A 27,967-nucleotide genomic window follows, 5' to 3' on the forward strand; every position below is an offset into this window, starting at 1 on the left:
TCTCCCCTCAAAATATAAAATGAAGATATTTCTCAATTTCTTTTCTTTTCTATTTTTCATCTTCCATTCAGCTCTCACTATTCTCTGAAAAATATCAATCCCTTCCTTTTCTTCATCTTTCACATTCTCTTCCTCTTTTCTCCTCTCAAAAAAATACACTTCTTTCAAGCCTTTCAACATTTCTCAATTTTCCTTTTCTTTCAAGCTTTTGCCCTCTTTTCTTTCTCTTCAAAATCCATTTCTCCAATCAGCAATAATCACCTTCTCATCATCTCCAATCACCCTTCTATATATTTACTATATTATCTTCTCCGAATTTCCACCTGTTCCTTCCTCACCCCTTTGTCTCAGATTATCTTTTATATAAAAATCCCTCTCGTAATATTAACATACAAAAATACGCTCAACAACCACTCCCTGCCACGAATAATCTTCTTCGATCTCCTCTCTGCCCCATATCCCTCATGTGCCATGTGTTGGTGAGATAAACATCAAAAACGATAAAGGATATTTGAGAATTTTATTAAAGGAGAAGATCATGGCCGAAAAGAAAAAAACACATCTGGGCATCCACCACAATGTGCACGGGTTGAGAAGACACTCCAGTGAGATATATGAATTATTTCGTGGAAATGCATTCCATGCTGCATTCAACCATTCTGATGCTGAAATGAAGAGATTGAATTTTTGAATGATGATGGCTGTGGAGATGAGTGTGTTTGGCAAAAAACAGCCGAAGGGCAGTCTGGTATTTATTTATTTTTTTGTATATGAATATTAGCCTTTTGATGTTTTTGTGTTGTTTTCAGGGCAGGAGGTGGAAATGAATGAAAATGAATGAAAGCGGAATATTTCGTTGTTCAGGGTAAGCATCGAGTTGAGAGAGCGAATTCATATGGAAAGTACCCAGGGTGAAGGGATTCGAATGAAATTGGAGATGATTTATTCTGACGAAAAACAATGATATTTTTCAATGAGAAAAATGAAATTGAAGAAAATACATAAGTTTCACATTTTTTGGAAGAGCAAGAAATCGATGCTTTTGATGGAGAAATGACTTCTGGAAAGGATGGTTGGAGAGTCAGATGTTGAAACGCTGAAAATTTATCGATTTCAACTTTTCTAATTCTATTCTATTTCAATGACATTATATAACAGTTTTTAGCTTAAGACATTGATTAATTATGTATTGTGATTATTGTTATTATGTTTTTCAAGCCAGCAAACTTAAGTTTTGTTCTGTTAATTGAATTTTCGATATTTTTTCGATATATTTTGAAATTCTTTCACAAATTTTGAATAAAAACGATTAGAAATAAATTAAAATCAACTAATAAGTAATAATAATTATATATTATATAATAATTTAAAGTCTTTTCAAATAATATTTTTCTTATCAACCCCACCCTTAATGAAGATTTTTATGATCAAACGTCGGAATTATTTATGATATCAAAAAAAAATATCCCATATGTTATTCATTTTGAAATGTCGTATTTGTGTTTTTTTTCATAAGTTTTGTTCTGCATGCTGTTTTTTCATTGTGTTTTTGCAACTGATATTTCTTATTTTGTCTCTTGATAAAGCGATCAGATATTTTGTCCATTGTTTTATATTTGTATACTGTGATTATAACTGAAGATTGCAAAAATTAATCATCATAAAATAGAAGAAGAAAAAAATAATAAAATTTGATAAAATTTATTATAATGAAAAACAATAACAAAAGAAATCAGATATTTAAAATTAGTAATCTTTCAAATTCAAAAAAAAAAAAAAAACGATAAGATAAGATTAATTGTTCGAAACATGAGAAATGAACCTACTGCTTAAAGAAAATTGCCACATTTCAACTTATATTTAGGTTTTCTTATTGATTTTTCCTTTTGTTGCAATTGAGCATAACAAATAATTTGTAAGAAATTTTGTTATTCATAATTTTTGGGAAAAATAAGACTTTCAAGCTTTTTTTGTCCAAAGCATGAAAAAATTGTTTCACTTGAAATTTTATTAAACACTGTTTGATTTAATAATATGTCAAAATTTTTTTGAAAAGTTCCTTTTATTTAATTTTCAAAGAAAATAAAAATTTCGTATTTTCATCAATTTTTTGTTCCTACTCAAGAAACTTCACCAAAATGGAAACAAATCCAAAAGAATGTTATCATTTCCGTTTTTGTGAAGTTTCATAATTGGGAACATAAATTTGATCAAAATATGAAATTTTTGTTATATTAGAAAATTAAACAAAAGGAACTTTTCAAAAAATTTTATACATAAATTGGATTTTCATATCTGTAAACAAACACCATTGATTTAAAATCAAAATGCTTGTGATCACACTAGAATATCTTTAAAAAAACGAGTCAAATTTTATGAATTTTTTGATTACAAAAAGTCCTTAGGTGCATAATTTTTCTACAAAAATGTGTGAAGTAGGTATTTTGTCTTTATTGTTTGAAATTAGATTCCTTCACACAAATAAATACTTTAATTCAACAAAGATCGCTTGATCCGCAACATCTTTTCAGGAATATTTCGTATTTCTTATCAGAATAAATTTGTGGCTTCTAAAATAAGAGTACAAGAGTTTAATATTTTGAAAACTTTGATACACTTTAAAATATGTGTGAAATACAGAAATAAACATATAAGGAATTTTGATTTGGAATTTTTTTCATTTTTGCGATGAAGTTTTGTGATAAAAGTAAATTATTTGTTATTGCAATAATTCATTTTGAAAATCATTTCTTTTGTTTATTAATTCACAAGTTATTGATCATTTTCTTTATATGAAAACAATATTTTTTGGAAATGAAATTTCGTTAAAATAGCTATTACCTATTTATCGCTTCTCTTTTATTATCTTTTTGATTATTCATTATCATTTTTTCCTTTGACAATTTGTTCATTTTTAACTTGTTGAATTGAGCACACAAAAAATTGATTTGCATATTAATTATATCATACCGTTTAACATGGATGATAGAAAAGACAATTCGTGGAACCTATGATTTTTCTTTCTTTCTTTTTTCTTTTTAATTCCAATCAGAAAATTGTGTTTTGCGCTAAGTGAAAAAGCAGATCGTTTCAAATCAATTCTAAATTGTTTTCATTTAAAGTGGATGTCAATTTTTCATGACAATTGTTATCTTTCAAAAATCTCGTTTTGAAAAATAGTTTTTGAAAATTGTGAATGAAACGAAATTGTGAAATGGTGAATAAAAGACAGTTTTAACGAAATGTTCATTCTATTTCTATTTTGTTCCACACAATATTTTGATTTCTCTATTTCAATTTTATTTATAATTTTTTAATAATTATTATTCATGAGATTGATAAAATGGGACAAAATATTTGATTTCAGGCATTTTCATTGAAAATTAATGCACTTTTCATTGACCTTTCGAAATCAAAAAACACAATAAAAATGGGTTGATATTTTGAAATACATGTGAGGTCACAAAACATTTTGCAATTATATCAATGGTGTTTGTTCACAGATTTGAAAATCATATTTTTTTGGAAATCCGGTTAAGTCAAAAAATGTTATAAGTGTAACAATTTTTTCTTGCTTTATGCAAAAATTGCTTGAAAGCCCAAATTTTCACCCAAATAATAATAATATGATAGCTGATAAAGTTTGTACTAGATTGTTGTTTTTTTCTTTTATGAAAAATTTTAGTTACTACAGTTTGTGCAAAAAATACCGGACAAGATCGATTTCTCAATAATCGCAAGAGGAATAATTCTGACAATTTTCCTATAAATGTCTAAAATTTTTTGAAAAGTTCTTTATGTTTAATTTTCAAATAAAGAAAAAATTACATGTTTTCATCAAATATCTGTTCCCACTCACGAAACTTCACAAAAATGGGAATAATAACATTGTAAAGGTTCTGTTTCCATTCCAGTTAGGTTTTGTAAGTGTGAACAGAAATTTGATCACTATATGAAATTTTTTCTTTATTTGAAAATTAAACAAAAGGAACTTTTCAAAAAAATTTAGACAAATATATCTCATCAATACTAACTTATTAGTCATATCAAACTTTCACAGCTTCCTTGTTAATGCTCAGAAAAAAATGATAATTAAAAACTTGGAGAAACAAAAAATCCAATTTCTCCGAAATTTCAAAAATTGATATTTCTAAGCACAAATGAAGCTATTTTGAAAGTTTTGAATGTCAAATGAGTTTGTGTTTATGAGATATATTTATAGGAAAATTGTCAGAATAATTCCTCTTGCGATTATTGAGAAATCGATCTTGTCCGGTATTTTTCGCACAAACTGAACTTGTCAATGATAATTTAAGCAGTAATGAAATATAACCTTTAGGCAATCATGAACCATTTTAATACATGCGATTTCAATAATTATCACCCATTCGAAAAATATTGAAAAAAACCGTTAAAGCTAAGGATCCCATTTCGAAAAACAAAAGAATACAAGTTCATATTATTCAACATTTTTTAGAAATAACATTTGAACTGTCAAGATCTAGAAATAATTTCAACTTTACGATTGAATTTCCTTCAAGTGCTTTCATATAATCGAAAAGCAAAAATTTGTATTTTAAAAAATCATTTTCACATAAAACAGTGAGATTCTTTTCAATAAAATTTGAAAAAGGTTACAATTGTAATTTATCCTAAATATTTTCAAAAAAAGTTCCAAATTGTGCTTTTGGTAAATTTGTTATAATAAGTGATATTTTCAATAAAAAAGCATTCAAATATTCAAATCACGCCACAATTTTTGGTAGAATAGCACAAATAAAAGAAAAATCGCATTCAAAATACGTTTGACACAACAATAAGATGCATAGCTAACTTTATCTCTTCGACTCAAATAATGATTATGCCTTGCAAACCCTAAACAGCTCCTTATGAAATTTACATTGAGATGAGATTAATACTTTGACTGGATTTTTAGTGTTAAAAAAGTCACTTCATTCATTCTATTGAGGAAAAGTAGAATTGGGTGAATTATTTAAGGCCCCAAAGAATTTCCATTTCATCGACAAAATCAACCAAATTTTCAACAGTTCTATCCTTTTCAAATTCCTCAGCTTTTTCTCCATAAAATCTGAAAAAGTCATGCATAAAAATCAAAATAAAATGTTAATTTTGAACATGCAAAAATTATCAACAAACAGCTTAACTGTTGGATATCCATTGATTTTAAAATAATTACATATTTCTAAACAATGAAGTCATGCGAAAAATATTATTAAAGATCATTTTAGTGAAAAAAATCAACAAACTATTTTGTTCAATACAATCAACTGCAGCAACATGAAGGATAGGGTCATTTTGCATTTTTAAACCAAATTCTTCGTACGTGGGCATAAACATCTGGAAAACAAAAAACAAATACAAACTGAAACATTAATCTCTTTTTATTAATCTTCAAAAAACCTTGCACCATCCACATTTGTGACTATAACTATAAAAAAAAATAATAATAAAATATTAAAACGAAAATAATTTTCACAAACAATAACACCATCCACAGTTCTTTTGTTTTTTGTATCATACGCAATTGGTCATCTGTAAGATTGTAGTAAGGCTGATCATCTATTAACTTTTCTTTAACAATAGTTTGACCTATAAGTGTTGAAGAAGGTGAAGGTGTATTTGGTTTCGACAAGTCAGGTGAAGTAAATTCTCCATTTTCGCCTGGAAGAGACATTTGCCTGGTAGGAAGCCTTTTAATTCCATAGGCAAAAAATCCGACCATCGAAGTAATTAGAGATCCAATCAAAAAAGCACCGCGTAGCATAAAGGAAGCCATGGCAAAAAATTTAGGATTGTTTTTATAACCATAATAAAAATTACAATTTCGAAACAAAAAGTCAACTTGTTTCAAGATTATCTGAATTAACTTTTTTGCAACTTCTTTGAACACTCTTCCAAATTTTATTTACGATGATTAATGTAACAGAAGTGGAAGAAGAACTTGAAAATGCTGATAAATACATAAAGGAACGGAAATTACTGAGAGATAAAAGAATAAAACAAAGAAAAGAAATTTCGAAAGAAAAAAGCAATACAAGTTCAGCTGAGTTTTCGAACGATCATGATGCGATTAATTCTGAAAAAATGGATGAAAAGTCAAAAATGAAAAGCGATGCTCTTATTTCAGAATGTGGTTCCAAAGATGACAGTGAATTTGAATATTTTCTAAAAAAGATTGATAAAAAAGTTAAGGACATTACACAATCTCGTTCTGAAAAGGAACAAAAGATCTTATGTGAAATGTTTATAGCTCCTTCAAATCGTCATGATGTTCAATGGATGGAATCTCTTTCCAAAAGCGATAAAAAACACATGCAGTTAATGAAGACACTCGAAGAAACCAACGAAAAGAAGAAAAACCATCAGGTTTTATCAGATTTAATAAATCAAACTGCTATCGACTTGTGCGTGGAAGATGCAAATTTAGAATTGCATCAAGAAATTACTCATCGAGAAATGATCAAAAAACACATGGACGATACATCGAAAGAACGTAGAGAATTAGAAGCTCTTAATTCATTAATTGAAAGAACTCATCGAATGAAAAAAATTGTTGATTGTTCAAAGACGCAGGAAAGAAAGAGAGAAGAGGACAAAAGAAAGAAAGCAGATTTAAAAAGGCAAAAGGAGTTACAAGAACTTAGTAACATTGAAAGGGAAAACTTGGAAAATTTGAAAAGAGAAACAAAAATATTTGAACAACAAAAAGCGAATTGGCAAAAAGAGAAAGAGAAAGAGAAACAAAGAAAAGATAGACTCCAACAGAAAAACACAGAAATGCAAGAAATGATGAATCAACTTGAAAAAGAATACAAACAACAGGAAAAATTGTCAGCTGAAGCAAAAAGAGGAAGCGAGTTGAGACGAAAGAAAAATGAGATGGAATTGCTGTTATTGAAGGAAAGCTTGGCCGAAGAGCTTGAGATGGAAAAGGAGGAGGAGTCCAGATTAAAGCACGAAATTCAGATTTTGGAGAGGAAGAGGAGAATTTTGGAAAGCGAAAGGAGAAGACTCAGAGAAAGAGCAGTTGAAAGAACAGAACAAGAAAAGGAATCAGAGCAAGATTCAGTTCAACAGCACCAGCAACAACCGTATTATCCGTTGTATTATCCATATGCCTACCCTCTGTATACGATGCATCAATATGAAAATGCTTCAATGGCATCAAGCGAAGGATTTGAAGAAAAGACGGAAGAAAAGAAAGAAGAACGGAAAAAGAGAAGAATGTCTAAGAAAAATGAAGAAACATTTTGGGGAGAAATCGAAAGACGCTTCAAAAATGAATTTGGAGAGGAAGACGAAACAGAAGATGAGATTGAGAGTGATGACGGAGAAGAAGAGAAAGAAAAAAAGAAAAATAATTCTTCAGAAAAAGAGGGAAAAGGGAAAGAAACCGAAAAGGAAGATTCAGATAAAACAGAGATTCAGAAGGAGTTAGCAAAATTGTCTCGACAACTTTTTACAACAATTATGAATGAGATGCGAAGTACTGTTGAAAAAGAAGAATTGAAGACAAGAAAGAGCGAGTTGCGAAGAATTAAAGAAAAAAATAGAGAAAAAATGTTGTTGAAAGAAGAGGAGAGGAAAATGGAGAGAATGAAAGAAAAAGAACTTGAAGAAAAGTTAAGAAAGTCCATCAAAACGTCATCTGTTGAAGATCTGAAACAATATTTAATGTATGGAGAACGTACCAGTCAAAAACCAGCTCTTCCAAAGGCGTACCGAGATCATTTAGCTACGCCTCTATCACGATTAACTGCAAACACAGAACTTGAGCCTTCACTTACTAGTTTTTCTTCAGAAAATCGCTTTCCTCCAACAAAAGACACAGTTTTAAAAGCTTCTTCGGAGCAATTTATTTCTCCGCTTGGCCAAGCACTGGAAGGTTACTCCTCACAGCGCAAAAAAACTTCATCAGAATCATCTTATTCATTAGCTGCAAATGATAACATTTTTGGTTACCAAAAAGAAGAACAAGCGAAGAGCAGTTCATCTGATAATTTTCTTGCTCATTTGGATCCTTCATCGTTTGCCGCATCGCATTTTGCGGATGTGTTTCACAAGATGGATGAAGAAGAACAGAGTGCGAATATTGAGCAAAGCAACTGTTTTGAGAGAGAGAAAGATGAGATTGCCAGTTCAACTCAAGCTCCTTCAACGAGAGATAGACAAATAGTTTCAAATGAACAAGAAAGATATGCTTCTTTTGAGAAAGGTGCAAAGAAATTCTTACGTCATTCACCACCTTCTTCTTCAACGCACAATTTCCTCCACACATTCAGTGCGTCTCCTCATTCACTTGTTGAGCAGATGAGATCTGTTCAGGGCAAACGGAGTTCAGACACAGGTTGGATTGATAATTCAGATTTTTTGAAGAAAGAAGAAGAAGAAGAAGAAGAAGAAGAAGCTTCTGCTTTTGATTCATTTGCCAATGAAACGGATTCAAAACACAGAATAAATAATACTAAGCGTCATTCCCCGTCGCATATTGTTTCTTACAGGTCGACAATTGCAAGCAAAGAAAAGTCATCAGATGATCGTTTTTATAACTCAGCTCAAAGAGGAGCGATCGATAAAGCAAAAGAGATGAGTTCCGGTGACATTTCACGTGAATTCAGTTCAGAAACTAATCGTTCTAAAAAATCTTCTACGACCCCTTCATCCAAAGAAAATGTCTCATCCAAAGGAACAGAAACAGATAACTCGAGAAGTCCACGCACTCCTCGACAGAACACAAGAATGAAGAACTCAAAAGCTCAGAATTTAATGAAAAAGGTTTGATATTTGTTTGTTTCAACAAATAATTTCAATATTTTGATTTATGTTTTGGGGAAAAAATATTTGTACATACATTTAAGCAAGTCCAACAGAAAAAAGAAACATTGTTGGAAAGAATTTACAGCAGAGCTTCGAGTAATTGATTGTCCAAACATGAGAACACTCACGAATAGTATTTGTTTTTTTTAAAAAAAAAATTAGAAATCTATTTTTGACAAAAGAAATGCCATATCTTTATTTCTAATTGTTCTCAATTTATTCAACATTTTTCAAATACTTGTTTTTTATTTATTACATGAAAGAGGGAATTTTTTAAAAAGAAAAGCTATAATCGTTCTCTGAGCTTGACAAGAAAAATATAACCAAAAACTTTGCTTGTTTCTTATTTTTAGAAAATCACTTTTACACATTTCAGTGATTTTGAAGTGAAAAATGAAAAAATCAAAGAATTCTTGATCAATATATAATTTTAAGAATAACTTTATCAAAATTGAGATTTTTTGTTTTATTTGCTAATTTAAAGAATGTACTTCATCATCACTTTGCTGATGATGTACAATTCTGTTTTTAATTTAATTTGGCCTGGCATTTCATTTCTTCAAAGCACACAAGTTATGTGTGAAGAAAGAGAATATCCATCATTTGATATTTCGAACAAACAATCTAAAGACATTTCACAACTCAAATTTTCTTTGATCAAATCAATAAATACAACAATCTCAAACGTTGAAGAAGATTTAGAAATAACTTCTCTTTTTATGAAGGAGAAAACTCGAAATGCTTTTTTAATTGCAAATTCATCTTTAGTTATTGATTGCGTTAATGTTTCAGTTCCTAACTTTTGCAGTTTTGCAAATGTTTCATTGGATTCAAAATTATCATTAATTTCTTGCACTATTTTGTTGAATAGTTCTTTAACATCTCCTTTGATTTCTCAAGGAACAATTACAATGTTTAATCTGACTACTCACTTTTTATTTTCTTCACATACACTTCATTCTTCAATAGTAGAAATGAGGAATGGAAATGGAAATGTTTTTATGTTTTCATCTTATTTTTGCGATATGAATTTGCGTAATTCTTTCCTTTCATGTGGAAATGGTTACAAAGGGCAAATTTCTCAGTGCTTCTTTTCTAATGTTACAACATCTAGTATTTTTCATGCATCGTATCAATCTTCTTTTCTCACAATGTCAGTTTTAAGTGATAGTGAGTTTTTGAGTTGTCAAAATGTTTTTTATGGTGGAGTAGTTCTTGGGTTAGATCATCATTGCACCTCATTTTCTTCTTTTAATTCTTCATTCACAGAGTGTGAACATCGACCCTTTAGGCTTTCTCGAAGGCCCAACGATGAATACATCCGATCTCGCCAAGTCTGCTTTCAATCAGCTTCATTCTCATACAACAATTTTGCTGCCTGTTCAGCGAAGCCGGAAGAGGACGTGTGCGGAAGCGACGACGGGAACCCGTCAGGGACCGATTTTTGCTGCGGAGGAGCGATCTTCATGGCAGCTGCAGGCCCTGCCCAGACAGCCGGTGCGGAGTGTACCGATCCCACAGGCACGGGCAGTGCGCTTCCATCGCTCTATGTCGATGCCTGCACTTTTGTGATCTGCCAGTGCCGGTCGCATGGAGGGTCGATCTGCATTCTCGGAGCGCAGAATGTGGAGATGCACAACTCGCCGTGCAGACTGGGGAAGACTTCGTATGGGAAAGGAGGGGTTTTGTTTGCACGTAATGTTGAAGGCGGAATCATCATTACAGAAGGAGAATTCAATAACAGCTGCGCAGCTCAGCTTGGAGGAGCATTTGTGTTTGAAAATGTGAATATGAAGCAGAATCAAGGTTTGTTGCTATTTGCAATTTTTAATTTAATAAAAACGCAAAACAATTATGAATCGCATTGACACATTTGATGTTGAATTAATTATTTGTATTTTTTGTTTATTTTTTTAAACAAGACGGCTCGCTTGCCACGGTGATCACATCAGCTGTCATCAGCAACTGCAGCTGCAGCGACACGAATTACGGCGCAATAGCGTTTGATGTTCGATCTGACAACTATCCGCTTCCAGAAGCCATCTTCAACTGCCTGTTTTTCACTGAGTGTATGCAGGAAAAAGGTTACGGCCCCATCTGCGGCATCGTCATCGACGATACAGAAGCCACACTCGCCACAAAATCCCTCTTTTCGCAATGCTTTTCCGACACAAGCGAGAACTTTGTGTATTTTTCCCGCAACAGCACCACTGCCAGCGACTGGATTCCGAGCGAGGTGAAGCACCGCTACATCGCCAAGACGCCCTCTACTCCTTCTCTAAGCTCGTCTCTGTGTGGCGCAGTGATCAACTTCCCCTGCCAGGACATCGCAATGGCGCTTTCCTATCTCAAAGCCGACGGCATCGAGTACACACTGCAGGTGCCCATCACCACGATCAACCAGGCAGCGAAGCTGAACATCAAGTCGAAGCGCGTCAAAATCTGTGGCATGTCCCGCGAGGAAACAACCATTGCGCCCTTTGCCACGGCAAGCCGCACCATCTTCGCTGTTACAGACGGGAGCCTGACGATGGACACGCTCAGCATAAAATGCCAGACGAACGGAAATTCCCTTCTTTTGCCGCTGTTCACGCTGACTGCGCCAGCAGGCAGCATCTCTTTTGTGCAGGTGGTGTTTGTGGGGCACGACGTGGGGATTCCAGAGACCACGCCTCTAGTGCTTGTATCGATGAGCGGCGGGGCGCTGGCGATGAGAGGGTGCATTTTAACCAGACTGGATGTACTCAGGTCGATTGTGCTGGTGACACGGGTGGAAAAAACAGGGAGAGAGCGAAATTCGCTTTCTTCTGATAGTTCAGAGGGAGTGATTGTGCAAGTTGCGAACACAACACTGACAAACATTGAGGAGCAAAGCGGGTCAGCATCGTTTCTGTCGTCAAAGCTCGATTCTGAGTCAGCTGACACCACACATCTGGAACCCATACACTTCGATGCACAAAATACTACGTTTGGCTACTGCACATCGATGCTTTCACAGAAAGGAGGAGCAATTTGCATGGAATATGCAGCAGGGAATACATTGAAGATGGCCAACTGCAGCTTTCTTGGCTGTGGGTGTGCAGAAGAAGGGGAAGAAGGGGAAACACCACAAATGACAGGCAGAGGCGGAGGAATATTTGTGAACATTGCGGTGCTTGGGACGCAATTTGGAGCAGTGGTCCGTTCAAATGGCTTGGAGTCTGCGCTTAATCTCCAGCAGATGGTGTTTAAAGCGAACACAGCAGCGATTGGAAGAGACATGTTTATTGTGATGGAGAGTGCGGATCAAATGACTATACCACTTCTTGGCATCAACATCGACTACAGCAACTTCAACGTGACAAACTCGATTTACGCAGCAGGTTTGTCTCCGAATGGAATGGCAGACACAAACAGCGAAATTGATATGTTGGAAAAGCTGCTGTTTTACAATGCATCTGAGGTGCTGGTTTCTTCGGTTGATGGCCGTGACAACAGGCTCTGTGGAAGGCTCGATGCACCGTGCAGGACTCTTTTGGAAGGGGTGCAGCATCTTTCGGTATTGAATTCTGCAGCCTCAGCAGATGTTCCTCTGTCTCCTGTGTGTTATGAATCAGAAGCAGCAAAGCTGTTCACTCGAAAAAGGATGCCGGAGATTTCTCTTCCAGTCAAACTTCTCACAAAAAATCGTGATGTTTCTTCAAATAACAATGAATTCTATTCTTATTGTGAGTCAAAGCCAACAACATTGATTGGAAAGCGACACAATACCGATGCCATTCTGATGATTGAAGGCGTGCTACAAATAGAAAATGAGTATCTTTTTTCATCTCTGCAAATAGATTCAAATTCGCATTCATCAGCTTCTGAAGCTACAGAAGCAACCATTCAGAGTTCATCATCATCGCCCTCCTCCTCCTCCTCATCATCGTCATCATTATCACCACCACAGCCATCACCATCACCATCACCACCATCATCATCAATTCACCAAAATTATGTAAATACTTCACCTCAACCTCAATCAACCAAAAACTCTTATTTTGATTCCGGACAGTTTGTTTCATTTATCCTCGCTGCTTATTCAGAATCAGCCCAGTTGCTTGTTGGCACTGTGCCACATGCGCAACAGCAAGGAATCGCAGAATTTGAAGGCAGCTGTGCCATTCAGCAGATACATTTTCATTTCAAACAGGATTCGGTTTATGTTCATGATTATCTTTTGTATGTGAGGCAGGGCAGTTTGGAGCTGAGTCATGTGATGTTTGGTGAGTCTGAAGCAGCCAGCCAATCACACAGAATATCACCGAAAAGCAGTGAAAAGGAGTATCATCAACAACTTTTGACAGAAAAAAATGAAAAAACTGAAAACAGAACTAAATGTGGCATTGACAAGCAGTGTTTGATGAATTCAACTTCTGCTATTTCTGCTTCAGCCGCTACCACTACTTCAGTTGGTATTACTCTCATTGGATGCAGCTCGTTAACTTCGCTTGTTCTTTCTGACGTCTCTGTAAAATCGCTTCTTTTGCCATGTTTCTTTTCTTTTGTTAATCCCTTGTCTGTTGTACTTTCTGGTGTTTATTTCAGTCAATCAAAGACGAACTTAAACGGCCAGAGCTCTTTTTCGTTCAGTTCGCATTCATATTCACATTCACATTCACATACGTCATATCTTTCATCATCATCATCATCTTCTTCTTCTTCTCTTTGTCTGCATTCCTCAACAGCAAATACGCAAATCACTCACAAATTCTCTTCTCAATTGAACAGCCTCACCCACACACACTCAAATGATCAGACGATGATTTCCATCACAAACTGCCCGTCTGTTACAATCGACAACTGCACCTTCACTTCTCAGACAACTTCAACAAACCAATCTCTTCATTCATTCGAAAACGCAGCTAACAATATTTGTGACTGGACAACTTCTCTTGTGTGTTTAACCAGCTGCAACGCACTTATTTCTCGTTCTTCGTTCACAAACTCTCCAATCGGCGCACTGCGGATCTCAAACAGCAACGTGACTGCTCAAGAAATAGACTTTTCCGGGAACAATCCGCAGAGCCAGCAATACCCGTCCTACCGCCGCAACGTTGTGTGTGATGGCCTTTCTTCGCTGGATGTTGTGAGTCTGCGAGGCGGAGACGGAGTGAATGAAGGTGATTCTTTGTGGATACTAAACAAAGGCTGCACTTTGAAAGGGGTGGCTGCTTCTCGACCTTCCTCGTTTTTTGTCCCTACGTTGTTGGATGTCTCGTCCACAGCGATTCATTCGTCCATCGAGCTGATATTCAATGGCACTCTTTTGCTTCCGTGTGGCCTCTCCTTTCAGGTGACCTCGTCGTCTGCACAAGGAAGCGTGAGCGACTTGTATCGTCTGAGTGAGTATGTGTCTGAAAGTGTGGCTGTCGGGTCGATCCCGCTGTCGGTCGTTGCGAATGCCTCCAGCGACACCGAAGTGTCTGTATGTATTTTGTATCAGGGGAGTTCTGATGCAGCACAAAAACTCTGCACAAATTCGATTGTACTGAAGAACGGGTCGAAAGCGGGTGCGCTTAATGACGGTGGCGGGATATCTGACCTGACGAAGAGACAAATCATCACTTTTGCTTCGATCGGCGGCGCTGTGGTTGTGGCTGTGGTGGCGTTTGTTATCATCATGATTGTTCTTGTGAAATACAAGCGGAAAAAATCAGAGAAAATTGTTGATGTGAAACTTTCTCAATCAACTTCAGAGCTCGATTCACTGAAAAATGAGGAGCTGCAAAATGAAGGCTGTGTACAATGCGTCCCGATTCAACAGAACACAGAGGCAGATTTCGCTTCTCTGCCAGCCGTGTCATCAGAATGCATCCTTCAAAATTCGTGTTCGGTTTCTTGTGTCACCAGCTGTGATGAGAATGCAAGTGACAACGAAGCAGAAAAAGGCAAAAACGAGCTATTTGCAATGCGGTCGTCGACTGATGCTCTGCTTTCTTCGATCTCACAGCCAAACGGACTGAGCGTTCTTCCTTCTCTTTCTGCGGAGTCTTCGTGTGTACCCCATTCACCGGCGAGCCATGGAGCTGCCAATCTTCAGTCTGTCGCTGCATCAGAATGCAACATGCAGCAAGCAGACGCCAACATCAACTCAAACACGAACGCTTACGCTAACGCTAACGCTAACGCTAACACTAACACCAATAACAATACTAACACAAGCATTAACACTAGCACCAGCAGCGACAGCATCATTCTTCAGTCCTCTGGCTCTTCTGTCTATTCATCCACCGAAGGCTCTCTGAACATCGATCTGCAGTCCTTTGCACTTTCGTGCATACCCATTTCTTTCAAGCCGTCCAAAGATGCCATTATGCATTCTTCCTCCCTCAAGCATTCTTCTTTGTTTTTCTTCGGTGAATGAAAGACAAGTAATTATTTTCTGATTATCTGGGATGGGGAAAAAAGTGAATTTCAGATCATCGGATGGTTGTGTTAAATGTCATGTGCTTCAATTATGTTTTCTTCTTCTTTTTACATTTTTTAAAAGTAGTTATATATAAATGTTTTTTTCATTATTTAATTCTTTTTCTCCACCCAGATTATTGGATTTTTTTTATGAAATTTTTAGCATCTTTTTAAAGCCAGCTATGTTACCTATACGCACACTTATTTATTGAATTCATAGTTTTATTGAAACTGAATTTCAAAATTTATTAACTTTTTAATGGAATGTCCACTGAATTTTTTCTCGATTGTTGTCTGCGCTTTTTTTTTAATATTTTTTTTTTCTTAATTCGAACTTTGGCAGCTGAATTTTATAATTAGCAATGCCAAATTTATATTTTTCCTTCACTTTTCAGACAGATTTATGCATTAATGTTTATTTACACGATTTTTCTATTGAAGAACTTGTATATTTTCGTTTGAAATGTTTGATTTTCAGGTTCAATATTATTGTTTTGCATTTAAAGACATAAAAATGAATAGGAAAAAGCAACAATAATGCGGTTGTTTGTCTTCTTCAGCTCGTGAATTGATAATGACATGCATGAGATGCGTGGAAATGAGCAACGAAATGCGAATGAAATTGAAATGAGAATGATAAGATCAATTGTTGTAAATGTTTGTTCGCTTCAAATTATCTTTTGATAAATATTCTACGGTCCAGATGGAAGATCAGGACGAGTAAAATCCCATGTGGTTGATCCATTATATTTGACATTCAAACTTTGTGCTTCAGTTGAGTAAACCATCTTCAACAAGCAGCAATTTGAATAAATTTCTCTTCCATCCAAAGCTTCCTTTGCGGCTCTTGCTTCTTCTGGAGTTCCAAATTCAGCTAAAAATTGAATTCCATTTGTATGGAAAATCACAATTCTCAGAACATTATAAGGCTTCAAAATAGCTGTAACAATTTCCATATTAATTGGATAAAGTGGATTATGAACAGTTGCAAGCAAAATCTTTTCTCCTCTGTGTTCAACAAGTGCTGAATAGGAAAAAAATAAAAATTATTTTCTAATATTCAAAAAAAAAACTTTTTTAGAAAAACAAACTTCTTCTGTAAGATGGCTCCCTGTTAATTGACACGCTTTTTGAATATTGAATAAAAAATTTTTTCCCCTCAACATCGACTTCTCTTCCACCTGTAAACTCAAAAGCTTTTTTTGCTGAATCAATTGAGTCCATTTCGGCTAACGCTTGTCTGATACGTGGCATTGTGACAACATATACAACAGTACCAAAATTTGCCAAAAATGGTAAAAGGAAGTTGAGATCAACTTCCTTTTCAAGTGGAGTGGCTGTTCTGATGTGAAGAACCTTTGATGGAACAGTTGTATAAATCGGTCTTTCTGTCATAGACGAACGCATTCCAGTTCCAGAAGACATTTGCGATGAATTGCTATCGCTAGGATATGACATACAACGAATAACGCTTCAAGAACAAAAACGTCACCAAGGGAAATTATTGATCAACATTATCCATTATTTAAATATTTTGGGTGGAATTATCATGTTCATTTGTAATTTGTGAATGGAATGTTTCGTTTCGTAAAACAAATAAATGCATATCTTAAACAGTTTTTATTTTTATTTTTATTTTATTTTATTTTTTATTTTTTATTTTTTATTTTTTGAATTCGATTACGTTCAATAAATGTCTCAATAAAAAAAAAAGAAGAAATTTTATAGTTCAAATCAATGCAATATTCGGCATATGAAATGGCGAGAAAGAAGCGTTAAGTGCGAAAAATTGAAGAATCTTTCAAAATACTTCAACTCTACTCATTTGTTTCCTTTTCTTTAGTTGCTCTTCTTCAACCTGATAGCTCTATCCTCCATCTTTGAGATACGGATACCCTTGTTCTTTGGAATAGAGATCCATGGCATAGCTCCTTTTCCAATCACAAACACGTAGTTTTGACGAGTGGCAAATGAATTTCCACCCAAATCTTTGATGTGAACAATCTCGTGAGATCCAGGATGCTTCTCTTTTGTGGTAATCATTCCAATACGACCAGCGTTACGACCACCAGTTGCCATGCAAATGTTTCCGACCTCAAACTTGATCCAATCTGAAATCTTCTTTGTCTTCAAGTTGATACGAACAGTGTCATTAACCTTGATCTTTGGATCAGGGAAGCGGAAAGTGCGTCCATCATGAGTAACGCAATATGGAATGCTTCTGAATCCAAGTGCAACACGCTGGACTTTTCCAAGTTTGTACTATATTAATTGATTTGTTGTGTGTTTAAAAAATAAGGATTTCTTGAAAATATTTTGAAAATGAAAGAATTTCAAACAGTTGCTTCCTCTGGGCGAATTCTGTGGAGAAGGAATCTTCCTTTCACATCGTACAACAAACGGAAATGCTCGTTGGTTTTTGGAATTGAAATAACATCTGAAACAGAGAAGATTTTTTTAAAATGATGAAATATTCGTTTGAGAAATGAAATACAAAAATAAGTAAGCAATAAAAAGTAATTACAATGCACACCTTGGAATCCAAGGGGGTATGTTGGATCTGTGCGAACAACACCATCAACCAAAACGTTTCTGTGGTGCATAACCATTCCAGCTTCTCTTCCAGTAAGTGCATAGTGAAGACGATTTCTGAGCACAATAATTGCTGGGATGCATTCTCTTGATTTGTGTGGTCCGGGTGATGGTTTTGGTGCCTGTGATTAAAAACATTCAAGTCGCGAATTTTCCACAATTAAAAAATAATTGAAGAAGTTAATAAAAATTCAACAAAAATATTCCAAAATTCATGTGCGTACCCATGTTCCACCAAGCTTGTTCAGCATCCAGTGACGTGGTGCGGCTAAACGTTTCAAGTGCTTCTTTGGTCCTCTCACCATTGTTGTATTTTGATCCTAAATTTTCCCCCATTCATTGAAATGCTTGTACAATGGGTGGGATCGCATTTTTTTCAATTCATTTCAAATTTTTGAAAAATACTTTGTTTTTAATAAATTGATAAATTTTTATATCAATCAAATTACCAGAACTAAAAGATGAAAAAAAATGAGCGTTCGCTTCCTATTAGTTTGAGGGAAGTGTTAGTTATGAATTGATCTCAAAGAACTGACAAATGAAAGATTATGAGATTTACTTTCCTCCTTTCTTCTGACCTTTCTTATCTCCACCTTTCACTGCCTTCAAAAGCTTCTTCTCCTTTTTCTGTTTTCTCTCCTTCTTCACCTTTGGCTTCTTCTCCTTTTTAACTTTTGGCTTTCTCTTTGGAGCATCAATGGCAGCAACACGTTTTGAGTCTCCTGAAATCTTCAAAATCTGTCCACGTAATTGCTTTTTCTCTGTTGCAGCAGGATTGACAATGATACGTGAACGATAAGCCTTCAATCTGTTAATGTTCTCCAATCTTTCAGTTCTGCGACGATGATCAATTGAAATGCAAAAACGTTTTGCCATGACCTGTGAAATTTTTGCTTTCTATGAACATGAAGTGTGATTTGCATGAAATATTTTTCAAAAAAAAGTTTTATCTCACAAATAATCAAATTCAAACTTTCAATTCAGCAAGGGAATATCCACGTCCCTCTCTAACTTTCATGTTGTAACGTTGAGTGGGGCAGTGAATAACTGGACGGAACTCTCCATCAAATGGACGTGGGAAAATCTTTCTTGCTTTCTTAAAACGGTGGATTCTTTAATATTTTTTTATCATAAATAATTGTTGTTGAATGAAATGTGCGAAAAAACGAGGGGGAAATAAATGTTATTCACATTAACTTTTTAATAAGATAACATTTAAAATAGAAAGCATACCTACGGCGCAATTTCTTTCCAGCTTGGTCAAAATATGTTCTCACCAAACCCTTCTGGGAAGTGTTCTGATTCCAATGTTTGCGCAAATGTACGCTTTGAATAACGTTATTCTTTGAGACCATTGTTTGCGGATCGCTTTAGGCAGACGAGAAACAAAAGTGTCCAGATAAAGGGTCGTATTACGGCTTTTAATGATCAAATGAATAATTATGGAAATATGGGTGAACTTCAAAGAATTCAAATTCTTTATGCAATTGTGTAAGTTAAATTTGAATGTGTGTAATATGACAAATACATAATGCATTCGGGAAATGAATTTCGAAAAAATCTATCTAATCAATTATAATGAAAAAATTCAACAAAAAATAATTCAATTTCAAAAATTATCAATTGGGACAAATTTTTTTGTTTCACGAATTTTGTTCATCGCAGTTCTTTCAAAGATTTTTTTCGATTTTCATATTTTCATATTTAATATAGCACTTCAATGTTGGAATAATAATCATATAATTGCAGAAAAAGTTTGAAACAAATCATTGAAATTTTCATAAATGAAAGAATTCTGTCCCAATTCAAAGTCGGAATTGATTTTTAAATTTTCGAAATTTATTTATCACTGAAATTTTTTATTTATCTTGAGAAAGATTTTCAGTTAATACAAGATAAAATATTAAAATTCAATGAAAACTGTTCTCAAAATTGCAATTATGAATAAATGTGACAAAATATTTCACTTCAGGCATTTTCATTTAAAATTTATGCATCTTCGATGAACTTCTTATGATAAAAAAATTTGAAATAAATGAGTTCATTTTTTGAAATACGTTTGAGGTCTCAAAACATAATGTTGTTGAATCAATAATGTTTGTTTTCATATATGAAAATCATATTAATTTTTACATCTGGCAAAGTTTAATAATGTTATAAGCGAAACAATTCTTTCATGATTTGTGCAAAAAAAGCTTGAAAGTCCATATTTCCCCCCAAATAAAAATTTTCAGCTTTTTCTTTAATTTCAAAAATCATCACTCAAATGATAAATTAATTGACTAATAATTCATTCTTTTGAATAACATGATGAAAAGATATATTTTTCTACACATTTATTGAATTACAAATGAAAAGGATTTTTTTTCACCAAAAAATTTTCAGTAATTTTTTGCAATAATCAAAAATAAATCATTTCTATATTGGTGATCATTTTTGAAATCATATTTGTTCTTTAAAAAATTTCGATTCGGAAATTTCTTTTGAATGAAACACAATGTATACTGAAAAGTAAACAGTCATATTTAAGACCTCTTGATTTTTATTTCAGATTATGCATTTGCCTTTGAAATAGTTGCGATTATTAAAGCACTTAAATGGGAAATTACTTCTCAAAGGCTAATAATCTTTGAAAAATTTACACCCCGAAAAAATTTATGATTTCAAAAATAATCACACATATGAAAATGAATTCATTTTCTTTTTGAATTGAATTCAATAAATATATTTTCAATCAAAATGAGTGATATTTTTTCCAAATGAATACGCAACATTTTTTGAAATATTGATAATCAAAGAGAACTGACGAGATAAAAATAAAGAGAATATAAACTCCGAAACACATGTTATTCATTCAACAAATCAATATTATTTTTGTTTCGAAATTGTAAATTTCTTTTTCTAAATTAAATTAACAAATTTCGATATAAAGTTAAAAATTTTCGAATTAGGATTATTAATTTTCAATTTTGAATTATTTTTATTCATTTAAGAATTATTTTTGGTGAAATAAAAAAACATAAACTTTTTTTTAGTTATTATTTTTTTTTCTAAACGTGTTTTTCTTTTGAAATAGTTTTTTATGATTTTATTTGTGTTTGACAAAACAGAACATCGTTAAATCATAATAAGATTTCAACAAAAAAAATATGTTCTGATTTATTAAATACACATTTTTATCATTATTGACTTTCCAAAAAAATAAATAAAATAAAATAAAATAAAATAAAATAAAATAAAATAAAAACGAAAATAATAAAAATAAAAACAAAGATACATTTGGGTTATTGTTTTTCGATATCAAAAATTTTCAAAAAAAATATTTGACCGAAAAATTCTCTTGAACATTAACAAATGAACACTGATAAATAAAAAAGACTTTATGAAGACATGGGAAATTATTTTTGAAATCACAACTTTTTTTAAATTGTCGATATGGGACAAAATATTTTTCTTCAGGCATTTTCTTTGAAAAATGATGAACTTTTCATGACTTTTAGAGAACATAAAACACAATATAAATAAGAACAATATTTCACATTTGTGAATGGTCACAATTCTTTTTGTTTTAATTTCTATAGATAAATTGTGAAATAAAAAATTATTTCGAAAAATTTTGATAATTTCAAGATTCCACAGTAATTTTAAATAAAAGGCAATGTTTTTAAAAAAAACCTGTTTTTTTCAATTGTGGCCTGAAAGTCTTGCATTTATCAATAAAACAATTTTTTTCTGTTTGTAGTTTAAAGAACATCAACAATAAATATTTTATAATATTTTTAACAAACTTAGCATTTTTTGTGAGTTTTTTTAATTTTTTGATCATTTTCCTTCGAATGTGAAAATGAATCGTTTTCTAATAATAATGAATTTTAGCATGAAGATAAACGTTCAGCGAACATTTGCATCCATTTATATCAGAGTTTTGACTCAAACCTGATGAATTTCACTTTTTTGGCATTTCGAAATTACCATTTCATTTTTGAAATAAAAAAGGATGAAAATAAAAAGATATTTCATAATCGACAAGCAATATAAAGTAATATTATGTTTATATAAAACTCATTTTGAGTCATTCAGATTGAAAACTATGAAGTTATTCAAATGATCAATGCGTTTTCAACATTTTTCGGTATATATAGATGAAAACAAAAGAACATTCAAAAACTGAGTGACAACAAGTGCTTATATCCGTCGTTAGTATTATCGATTAATATCATTTTCTTTCTTTTAGGATTTCTCTCATTCGGATTTTTTCGATGGATATTGAATCTTTCTGTGTGCAACGCTTTTACCAAAATAAAAGATATATATAATATAAAATTCTTAGCTGGTGTGAAACAGTTATCGAATGAAATATTGAATTTTACAAAAATTTCTTTCTTTTTTAATGAAAACAATAACTTTTTGAGTTTGAACTCTGCAGTAAGGAACAACAGAAACAGAAATTTATCAGAATCAAAAGACTGATTGATCTTTGTGAATGTTTCTTTTCCCTGAGCTCCTAATTCAAGTCAATATATCTTTTGATTTGAATGGTTGGTCTTTTGAAAGTTGTTTTAGCAGAAAGAAGAAAATAATTAAACTCAAAAAGAAATGGAATTATCAAAACTGATATTGAGCAATATTGATATGTTATTTGTTTGAAATTGAATTATTTTTGACTATTTATTGATTTCTTTCTCGTTCATAAGCTTGTTGAATTAGAATTGTATTGAAGGAGATGACAGAAATCGTTCAAAGCCATTAGTACATCGCAACATGAAGCTCCTTGTCTATAAGTCTATTTGGCAGTTTTTTTATAGGCAGGGTCCTCTGTGAAAGAAGTTTGGAAGAACTTGTCTCCAATGAGATGCATATTGCAACAGAGGCAGGAATAGAATTGTCAGAGTTTGTGAAGTGCGCGAATTAGAAGAAGAACGGAAATGTGAAATGTGTTAAAGAAGACAAGATTGGCATCGAGATGACTCATTGCAATGAAGCATGATGCCCACTAATGCTGTGAGAAGAATGAAGAATTTGGAGTGGTTGTGGGCATTATTGCGAGAATGTTGAGGGAAGCGAAGGGTGATGATGGAGAAATCAGCAAGCAATGGATGAATAATTTTCAAGGCGCAGTGGATAACCAAGATGTGAAAGCTGAAAGCTTGCCAGAAAGCAGAGCCACCGATGCAGTTTTGGAGGGAACGATCTGATCAGATGGAGCAAAAGTGTGACTTGCGGATGAATTGAAGCTTCTGAGAAATCTTAGTGAAATGCTGAAAGAAAAGACGGAGAGTGAAAGCCTTAACGCAAAACTGAAAAAGAGGAAAAGAGAGTTATTGAAAAAGATGGAAGAAGAAGGGAACAAAGAATGCATTGTTGCGTCAGGCCGATGCTTTGTTAATGGATCGCTTTTTTTTCTTTTCTTTTCTTCTTATTTTCTCTTTCAAAGACCTGAACATTATTTTGTTCATTGCTGAGAAAATTATAATTATTATTGTCTTAAAATTTTGCTTCATTTGCTTTTGAGCAGAACAGTTGTTTGCATAAATATTAAAGGAATATTTTTTTTTTTTGAAAACAGTTAGTTTAAAAACTGAAACTTAAAAACACGAGTCTTTTAAAGTATTTGGCATCTTCAAAAATTCATTGAAACAACATTTTTCTATCATAATATGTGAAACTTTTTGCTTTGAACTTTCACAAGAGAAAAAATTTAAACAGTCATGTTTTGAGAAAAAATAAGTTCTTGTGTGAAGTATTTTCTTTTTTTAAAAAAAACATTCGAAAGAATTATGAATTTTGAAAATCGTATAAATATAGGGACTTCAAAGCTTCTGTGGCCTTTTTTTGCTTTTTTTGAACAGAATTTTTTCGTCTCAATTAAACTTGCGTTAATTGAATTTTGTTTCCTCTATGATCAGTCGTTGAATGCCTGTTCGTAGCTTCACTTCATCAACCGCAGACTTGACAATTATCCCACAACTTCTATCAATGACCTCTCATTTTTCTTTTGGTATGCTCTATGAATGAAAAGTTCCCAGTTTCTGCAAGCCACATTACCGAATAAGATGAATAACTTGTCGATGAATTGCAATTAATCTTTTCGAAATTCATTCCCAAATGGTTTGTCGATAATCTGCACACTTCTTCTAGTTTTGATGATGAAGAAGACATAGAAAGTGAACTCGTCCCAATCACACTAACTGTCTTCGCTTTCTCAACGACAGAAATCTTCTTTTCCCCAACATTGATCGTCTCCCCTTCGCTCACATGCCTTCCACCCAGCAACGTGATTGTCGAGCTCAGCTGCACCATGCTCGACTCCTCTGCATACCCCACTGTCTTGCCAGGTGCTGCCTCACTCATCCCACATAGATTGTTCGTGTCGTCCACACTCACCCCGACATACCGATCCTTCATCCCTTCCTTCAGCCAATCCTTCTTTTCTGTATGCTGAGGCACCCAACTGCTTCCATAATAATATTGGTGGCACACTCTCTTATCATTAGTATTTGTTGTGTACGATTCATAAAAAGGATTGTTCGATGAGAAGAGATTGTATCGATCTTCAAAATACACATCGTGGCCATATGGAGTGGAATTACTGCAACTGCAATCGTTGAAGAAGAGAAATAACAATAAGTGTAATTGCTTTGAAGCTGTTTGTTGGTTTGGATTAAACCAAAATCCTCTACCATTCGATGCTGCCAAACACGATATAAATTGGAAGCTCCTCGTTTTGAATGAAGACTACACATTGAAACAGCGCATTTCTCCTCCATTTGAACTTGAAAGTATGCATGAAGAAAACGAGCACTTAATTTATCAAGCTCTCTCCCACTTCCCATTCACAATTCCGAAACAGATTTTCAGATCTGAAAATTTTCGAGAATAAGTCGTTTTTCGTAGCTTCTTTAAATGTTAAATTTTCATACAATTGCGAAAATGTAAACTTCGAAAAAATATGTGGATTGTTCTCTATTTCATCGATTCATTAACATTTCTTCTTTCAACTTATTTCACTCTTCAAATTTTGCATTTCATCATCATATGCCCAGACTTTCGTAAACTTCATCTTTCCTTTTTGAAGAATTCATGACTGCAGCAATGCCTCCAATCCTTTGATTCAGAATTTCAAGCTTTCTTTTTTCATTAAAGACCAAAACTGTTTGACAAGAAAAAATCTTAAAAGATTTTATGAGGGAAATTATATGAAATAAAAAATACTCCTACTACGTTATCCACATATTTATTTTGACGAAAGAAGATCATAATGTTTTGTTGAGATTATTATTCGAAAATCTTGAAAATTGATAAAACACTTGATTAGAACTGAATTAACAATTTCAGCCATGATGAACATTTGATATTTGAAACAAACAATTTTTATCAAGACAAATAATTATGTACAAATTTGTTATTCAAATGTTCAAAATAGGCCTTTGCGACAGACCGACATTTTTTCATCAGCTCGACAAGTCGACCGACAAAACAGTTCACTGGTATTTAATTTTAAGTTCAATGAAAAAACATTCAAATTTAAATATTGCTTTTTTGTTTTCATTAAGTTATATTTATAATTATTTATAAAATAAAATTTCACAAGATTCGAACAAACAAATATGTTTAGTTTTTTGAAATTTTAAATATTCAATGGGTTATCGACAGATCTTTATCGAGATCAGTCGAACGATAAAGATCAGTCGGAAGAAAGATCAGTCGGCATAAAAGATCAATCTATCGAACGAATGTTCTATTTTGAAATCGTTTTGTCTTTCAAACATTGTTTTTTTATTTATTCTATTCAAAGAAAATAATTGTGAATAAGCATTAAAATATGACAGAGATAGAATTTGTGTTTTTGATATATTTTTCGATATTTTCATTCGTTTAATGACACATTTTGTTTCGCACTTTATCTGTTTATGTATTAATGTTCAAATAATTGTTATCCATAAAAATGAACTGAACTAAAATCCATAATTATATATTTTTTATTTTGTTTAAAAACACAATATTCCTGTCAACCGCTGGAAAAGATATGTTGAATGTTTAACTAATATCTTTGCTTTTAAGTTTGAATACGAAGGGCAGGATATAGATATTTGACAAGTTGTCAATGCTTGTGAAGATATTTTGATATTTATTGTGATAATTTGAATTATTTAATTTCGATTTCAAAAGGAAAAGAGACTCATTCAAATGGAAATTACAAGAAGAAGTGAAAATATGAAGATGATCACAATTCAATATTTTTTTTTACGGAAGAAAGAAAAAGAAAAAGAAATTACTAAGATTTTGAAGAAGATAAAAAAAGTTACATATTCATTAAAGAAGAAAAAGATGAATTGTGCGTTCATAAAGTATCTGTGCCATAGAAATGGTTTGTGTGCTGAACAAGAAGATCCATTGCTGAAGCTTCTGAAGACTTTGAGATGAATAGGAGTCAGCTGCGGGCCATCGATTTCTTCAATAAGAGAATTCGCACACAATTTAGCACAAGCACTTGCACATACACAGCAAGGAATTTAAACATGGAGATGAAACTTGATTTCATTTTGATACCACCTGCGAAAAGAAGTCTGACTCCGTCTTATTCAGCTCAAAGTGCTCAATTTTCTTTTTCTTCTTTATTTATTTATTTTTTCGCCCAGGATTGCAGCAAGAGAAGTCCGGAAATGAGGTTTATCTATCTGTTTGTTAGAGGAATAATGGCTCTGCTGTATCATTCACAAAAGGAGCAGAGATACTGGTTTCATTCCAAGCATCTCACTTCTCTCAATTTGTGGAAGCCATGCAAGGCTGTGCTGTTTGATAGTAGATATATACCAGGGAAAAGGAGATGATGGAGTTTGATCTGACAACATGGCAGGTTCTGTTTTCCTTAAAGATAAACAACGAGATATTACAGCTGATTCAGGAAGTGAGGTGGTGTGCTGCCGAACCAACTGGGGAGCAAAGGCGATGAGCAGCAGATGAACAGTCACATTGATTTTTGCGGTTTGTTTGTGTGCACACATCTTTGATCCAGTCATGCAGCCCAAAACCACATAAATGATTGTCTATTCGCACTTTTCACTGCAAATACACATGAGGCTGTATAATGATGTTATGAATCCGTCTCTTCTCTCTTCGTAGCCTGGGATTTGCTCCAGTGAAATACTAAAGAGCCTACAAAAAAAAGTGAGCTGCTGCTATTCCACAAAGCAAAGTTTATTGACTGCCGCCTCATGTTCCACTCACGCAAATGGATGACTTCAATAGAGGCAGAAAGCTTTTTGTTTTGAAATCAAATACCAGCTCAGCAGACGATTCTGCAGAAGGCTGCAAAAATGATAGCTTCTGGAACTGTATTAACTTCTGTCTAACATCGTTTGTCTGCTTCTTTATCTTCATCCTTATCTTCTTCCTTTTCTTCTTCTTCAAATACTTCATTTTCCTCAAATTCTTCTATATCAACATTTTCCCTCAAGAATTCAGCTTGAAACAAACTTCGCTTCTTTTATTCAGAACCTCATCCATCATTTGTTTCTTTTCACTCACCGTTCTTCTCCTTCATCTTCTTCTTTCCTCTACAAAAGCCTTCCTTGTCCTCGTCTGAAAGTCCATCTAATAGAAGTCGATGAGTCGATGAGCTTCCATTCATAAGCCATCACTTCGGTGTACTGAATGGAAAAGATACAATGTTTGATCACAGCTTCTTACGATCCCATTATGAAAAGAGGATCATTTTGCACACTGAAAGTGGTTGGACGAGTGAGGCAGTCAATAGGCGAAAGAGACAAAACAGTTAATTCATCGAAAAATGAAGACGAGAATGAAGAAAAGAAAAGCAGAAACATAAATGCAAATACTGTGAATGCATCTCATTTAGGAAAAGGTTAAAGAAGGAAATAAGATGAATGTTAACAGAAAAGGAAAAGAGAAAAAGAAAGAAAGAAAGAAAATGTTGAAGCGATGAAGGAGACTGATTGCGATGAAAAAAAAGCTGAAGAATGAAGAAAGAAAGATCGTGATGTGAAGCAAGCAATTTTTCGTGGGACGAGACATCGATCTCTCCAACAGTAATGGGCAAAGCCATCAATTACATATCATCTCCATCTTTAACATATCCGTCTTC

At 33.5% G+C, this 27,967-nt stretch overlaps 7 protein-coding genes across 7 annotated transcripts; 2 read left to right on the forward strand and 5 right to left on the reverse strand.

Annotated features, from left to right (window-relative positions):
- Positions 1-4,540: 4,540 nt before the first annotated feature.
- Positions 4,541-5,797, reverse strand: MONOS_14044 (Protein disulfide-isomerase; the record flags this gene model as incomplete). The annotated part of the gene is made up of 5 exons (XM_067866811.1): positions 4,541-5,089; positions 5,158-5,203; positions 5,268-5,358; positions 5,422-5,449; positions 5,502-5,797. The coding sequence occupies 5 exons, from the start codon at positions 5,795-5,797 to the stop codon at positions 4,990-4,992; spliced, it is 561 nt and encodes a 186-aa protein (XP_067727871.1). The 3' UTR covers positions 4,541-4,989.
- A 308-nt stretch (positions 5,798-6,105) lies between these two features.
- Positions 6,106-9,248, forward strand: MONOS_14045 (uncharacterized protein; the record flags this gene model as incomplete). The annotated part of the gene is made up of 2 exons (XM_067866812.1): positions 6,106-8,796; positions 8,880-9,248. 2 exons carry the CDS (start codon positions 6,106-6,108, stop codon positions 8,940-8,942), a joined length of 2,754 nt encoding a protein of 917 aa, XP_067727872.1. The 3' UTR covers positions 8,943-9,248.
- Positions 9,249-9,989: 741 nt separating this feature from the next.
- On the forward strand, positions 9,990-15,805 carry MONOS_14046 (uncharacterized protein; the record flags this gene model as incomplete). The annotated part of the gene is made up of 2 exons (XM_067866813.1): positions 9,990-10,644; positions 10,761-15,805. 2 exons carry the CDS (start codon positions 9,990-9,992, stop codon positions 15,224-15,226), a joined length of 5,121 nt encoding a protein of 1,706 aa, XP_067727873.1. The 3' UTR covers positions 15,227-15,805.
- MONOS_16806 (uncharacterized protein) lies at positions 15,375-16,750 on the reverse strand. Its single transcript, XM_067869679.1, has 2 exons — positions 16,362-16,750; positions 15,375-16,294 (listed from the first exon to the last, which is right to left on the reverse strand). Exons 1-2 carry the CDS (start codon positions 16,726-16,728, stop codon positions 15,963-15,965), a joined length of 699 nt encoding a protein of 232 aa, XP_067727874.1. The 5' UTR covers positions 16,729-16,750; the 3' UTR covers positions 15,375-15,962.
- Positions 16,751-16,970: 220 nt separating this feature from the next.
- MONOS_14047 (putative 40S ribosomal protein S4e) lies at positions 16,971-18,197 on the reverse strand. Its single transcript, XM_067866814.1, has 4 exons — positions 18,087-18,197; positions 17,804-17,984; positions 17,610-17,707; positions 16,971-17,532 (listed from the first exon to the last, which is right to left on the reverse strand). The coding sequence occupies exons 1-4, from the start codon at positions 18,165-18,167 to the stop codon at positions 17,110-17,112; spliced, it is 783 nt and encodes a 260-aa protein (XP_067727875.1). The 5' UTR covers positions 18,168-18,197; the 3' UTR covers positions 16,971-17,109.
- Positions 18,198-18,258: 61 nt separating this feature from the next.
- On the reverse strand, positions 18,259-19,278 carry MONOS_14048 (putative 60S ribosomal protein L13e). Its single transcript, XM_067866815.1, has 3 exons — positions 19,096-19,278; positions 18,836-18,974; positions 18,259-18,759 (listed from the first exon to the last, which is right to left on the reverse strand). Exons 1-3 carry the CDS (start codon positions 19,215-19,217, stop codon positions 18,418-18,420), a joined length of 603 nt encoding a protein of 200 aa, XP_067727876.1. The 5' UTR covers positions 19,218-19,278; the 3' UTR covers positions 18,259-18,417.
- A 4,557-nt stretch (positions 19,279-23,835) lies between these two features.
- On the reverse strand, positions 23,836-24,629 carry MONOS_9265 (uncharacterized protein; the record flags this gene model as incomplete). Its single annotated transcript, XM_067879747.1, has 2 exons — positions 23,836-24,457; positions 24,604-24,629. The coding sequence occupies 2 exons, from the start codon at positions 24,627-24,629 to the stop codon at positions 23,836-23,838; spliced, it is 648 nt and encodes a 215-aa protein (XP_067727877.1).
- Positions 24,630-27,967: the final 3,338 nt, after the last annotated feature.

This window comes from Monocercomonoides exilis, assembly GCF_001643675.1.
Source record: "Monocercomonoides exilis strain PA203 chromosome Unknown scaffold21-1407046, whole genome shotgun sequence".
Taxonomy (NCBI): Eukaryota; Preaxostyla; order Oxymonadida; family Polymastigidae; genus Monocercomonoides; species Monocercomonoides exilis.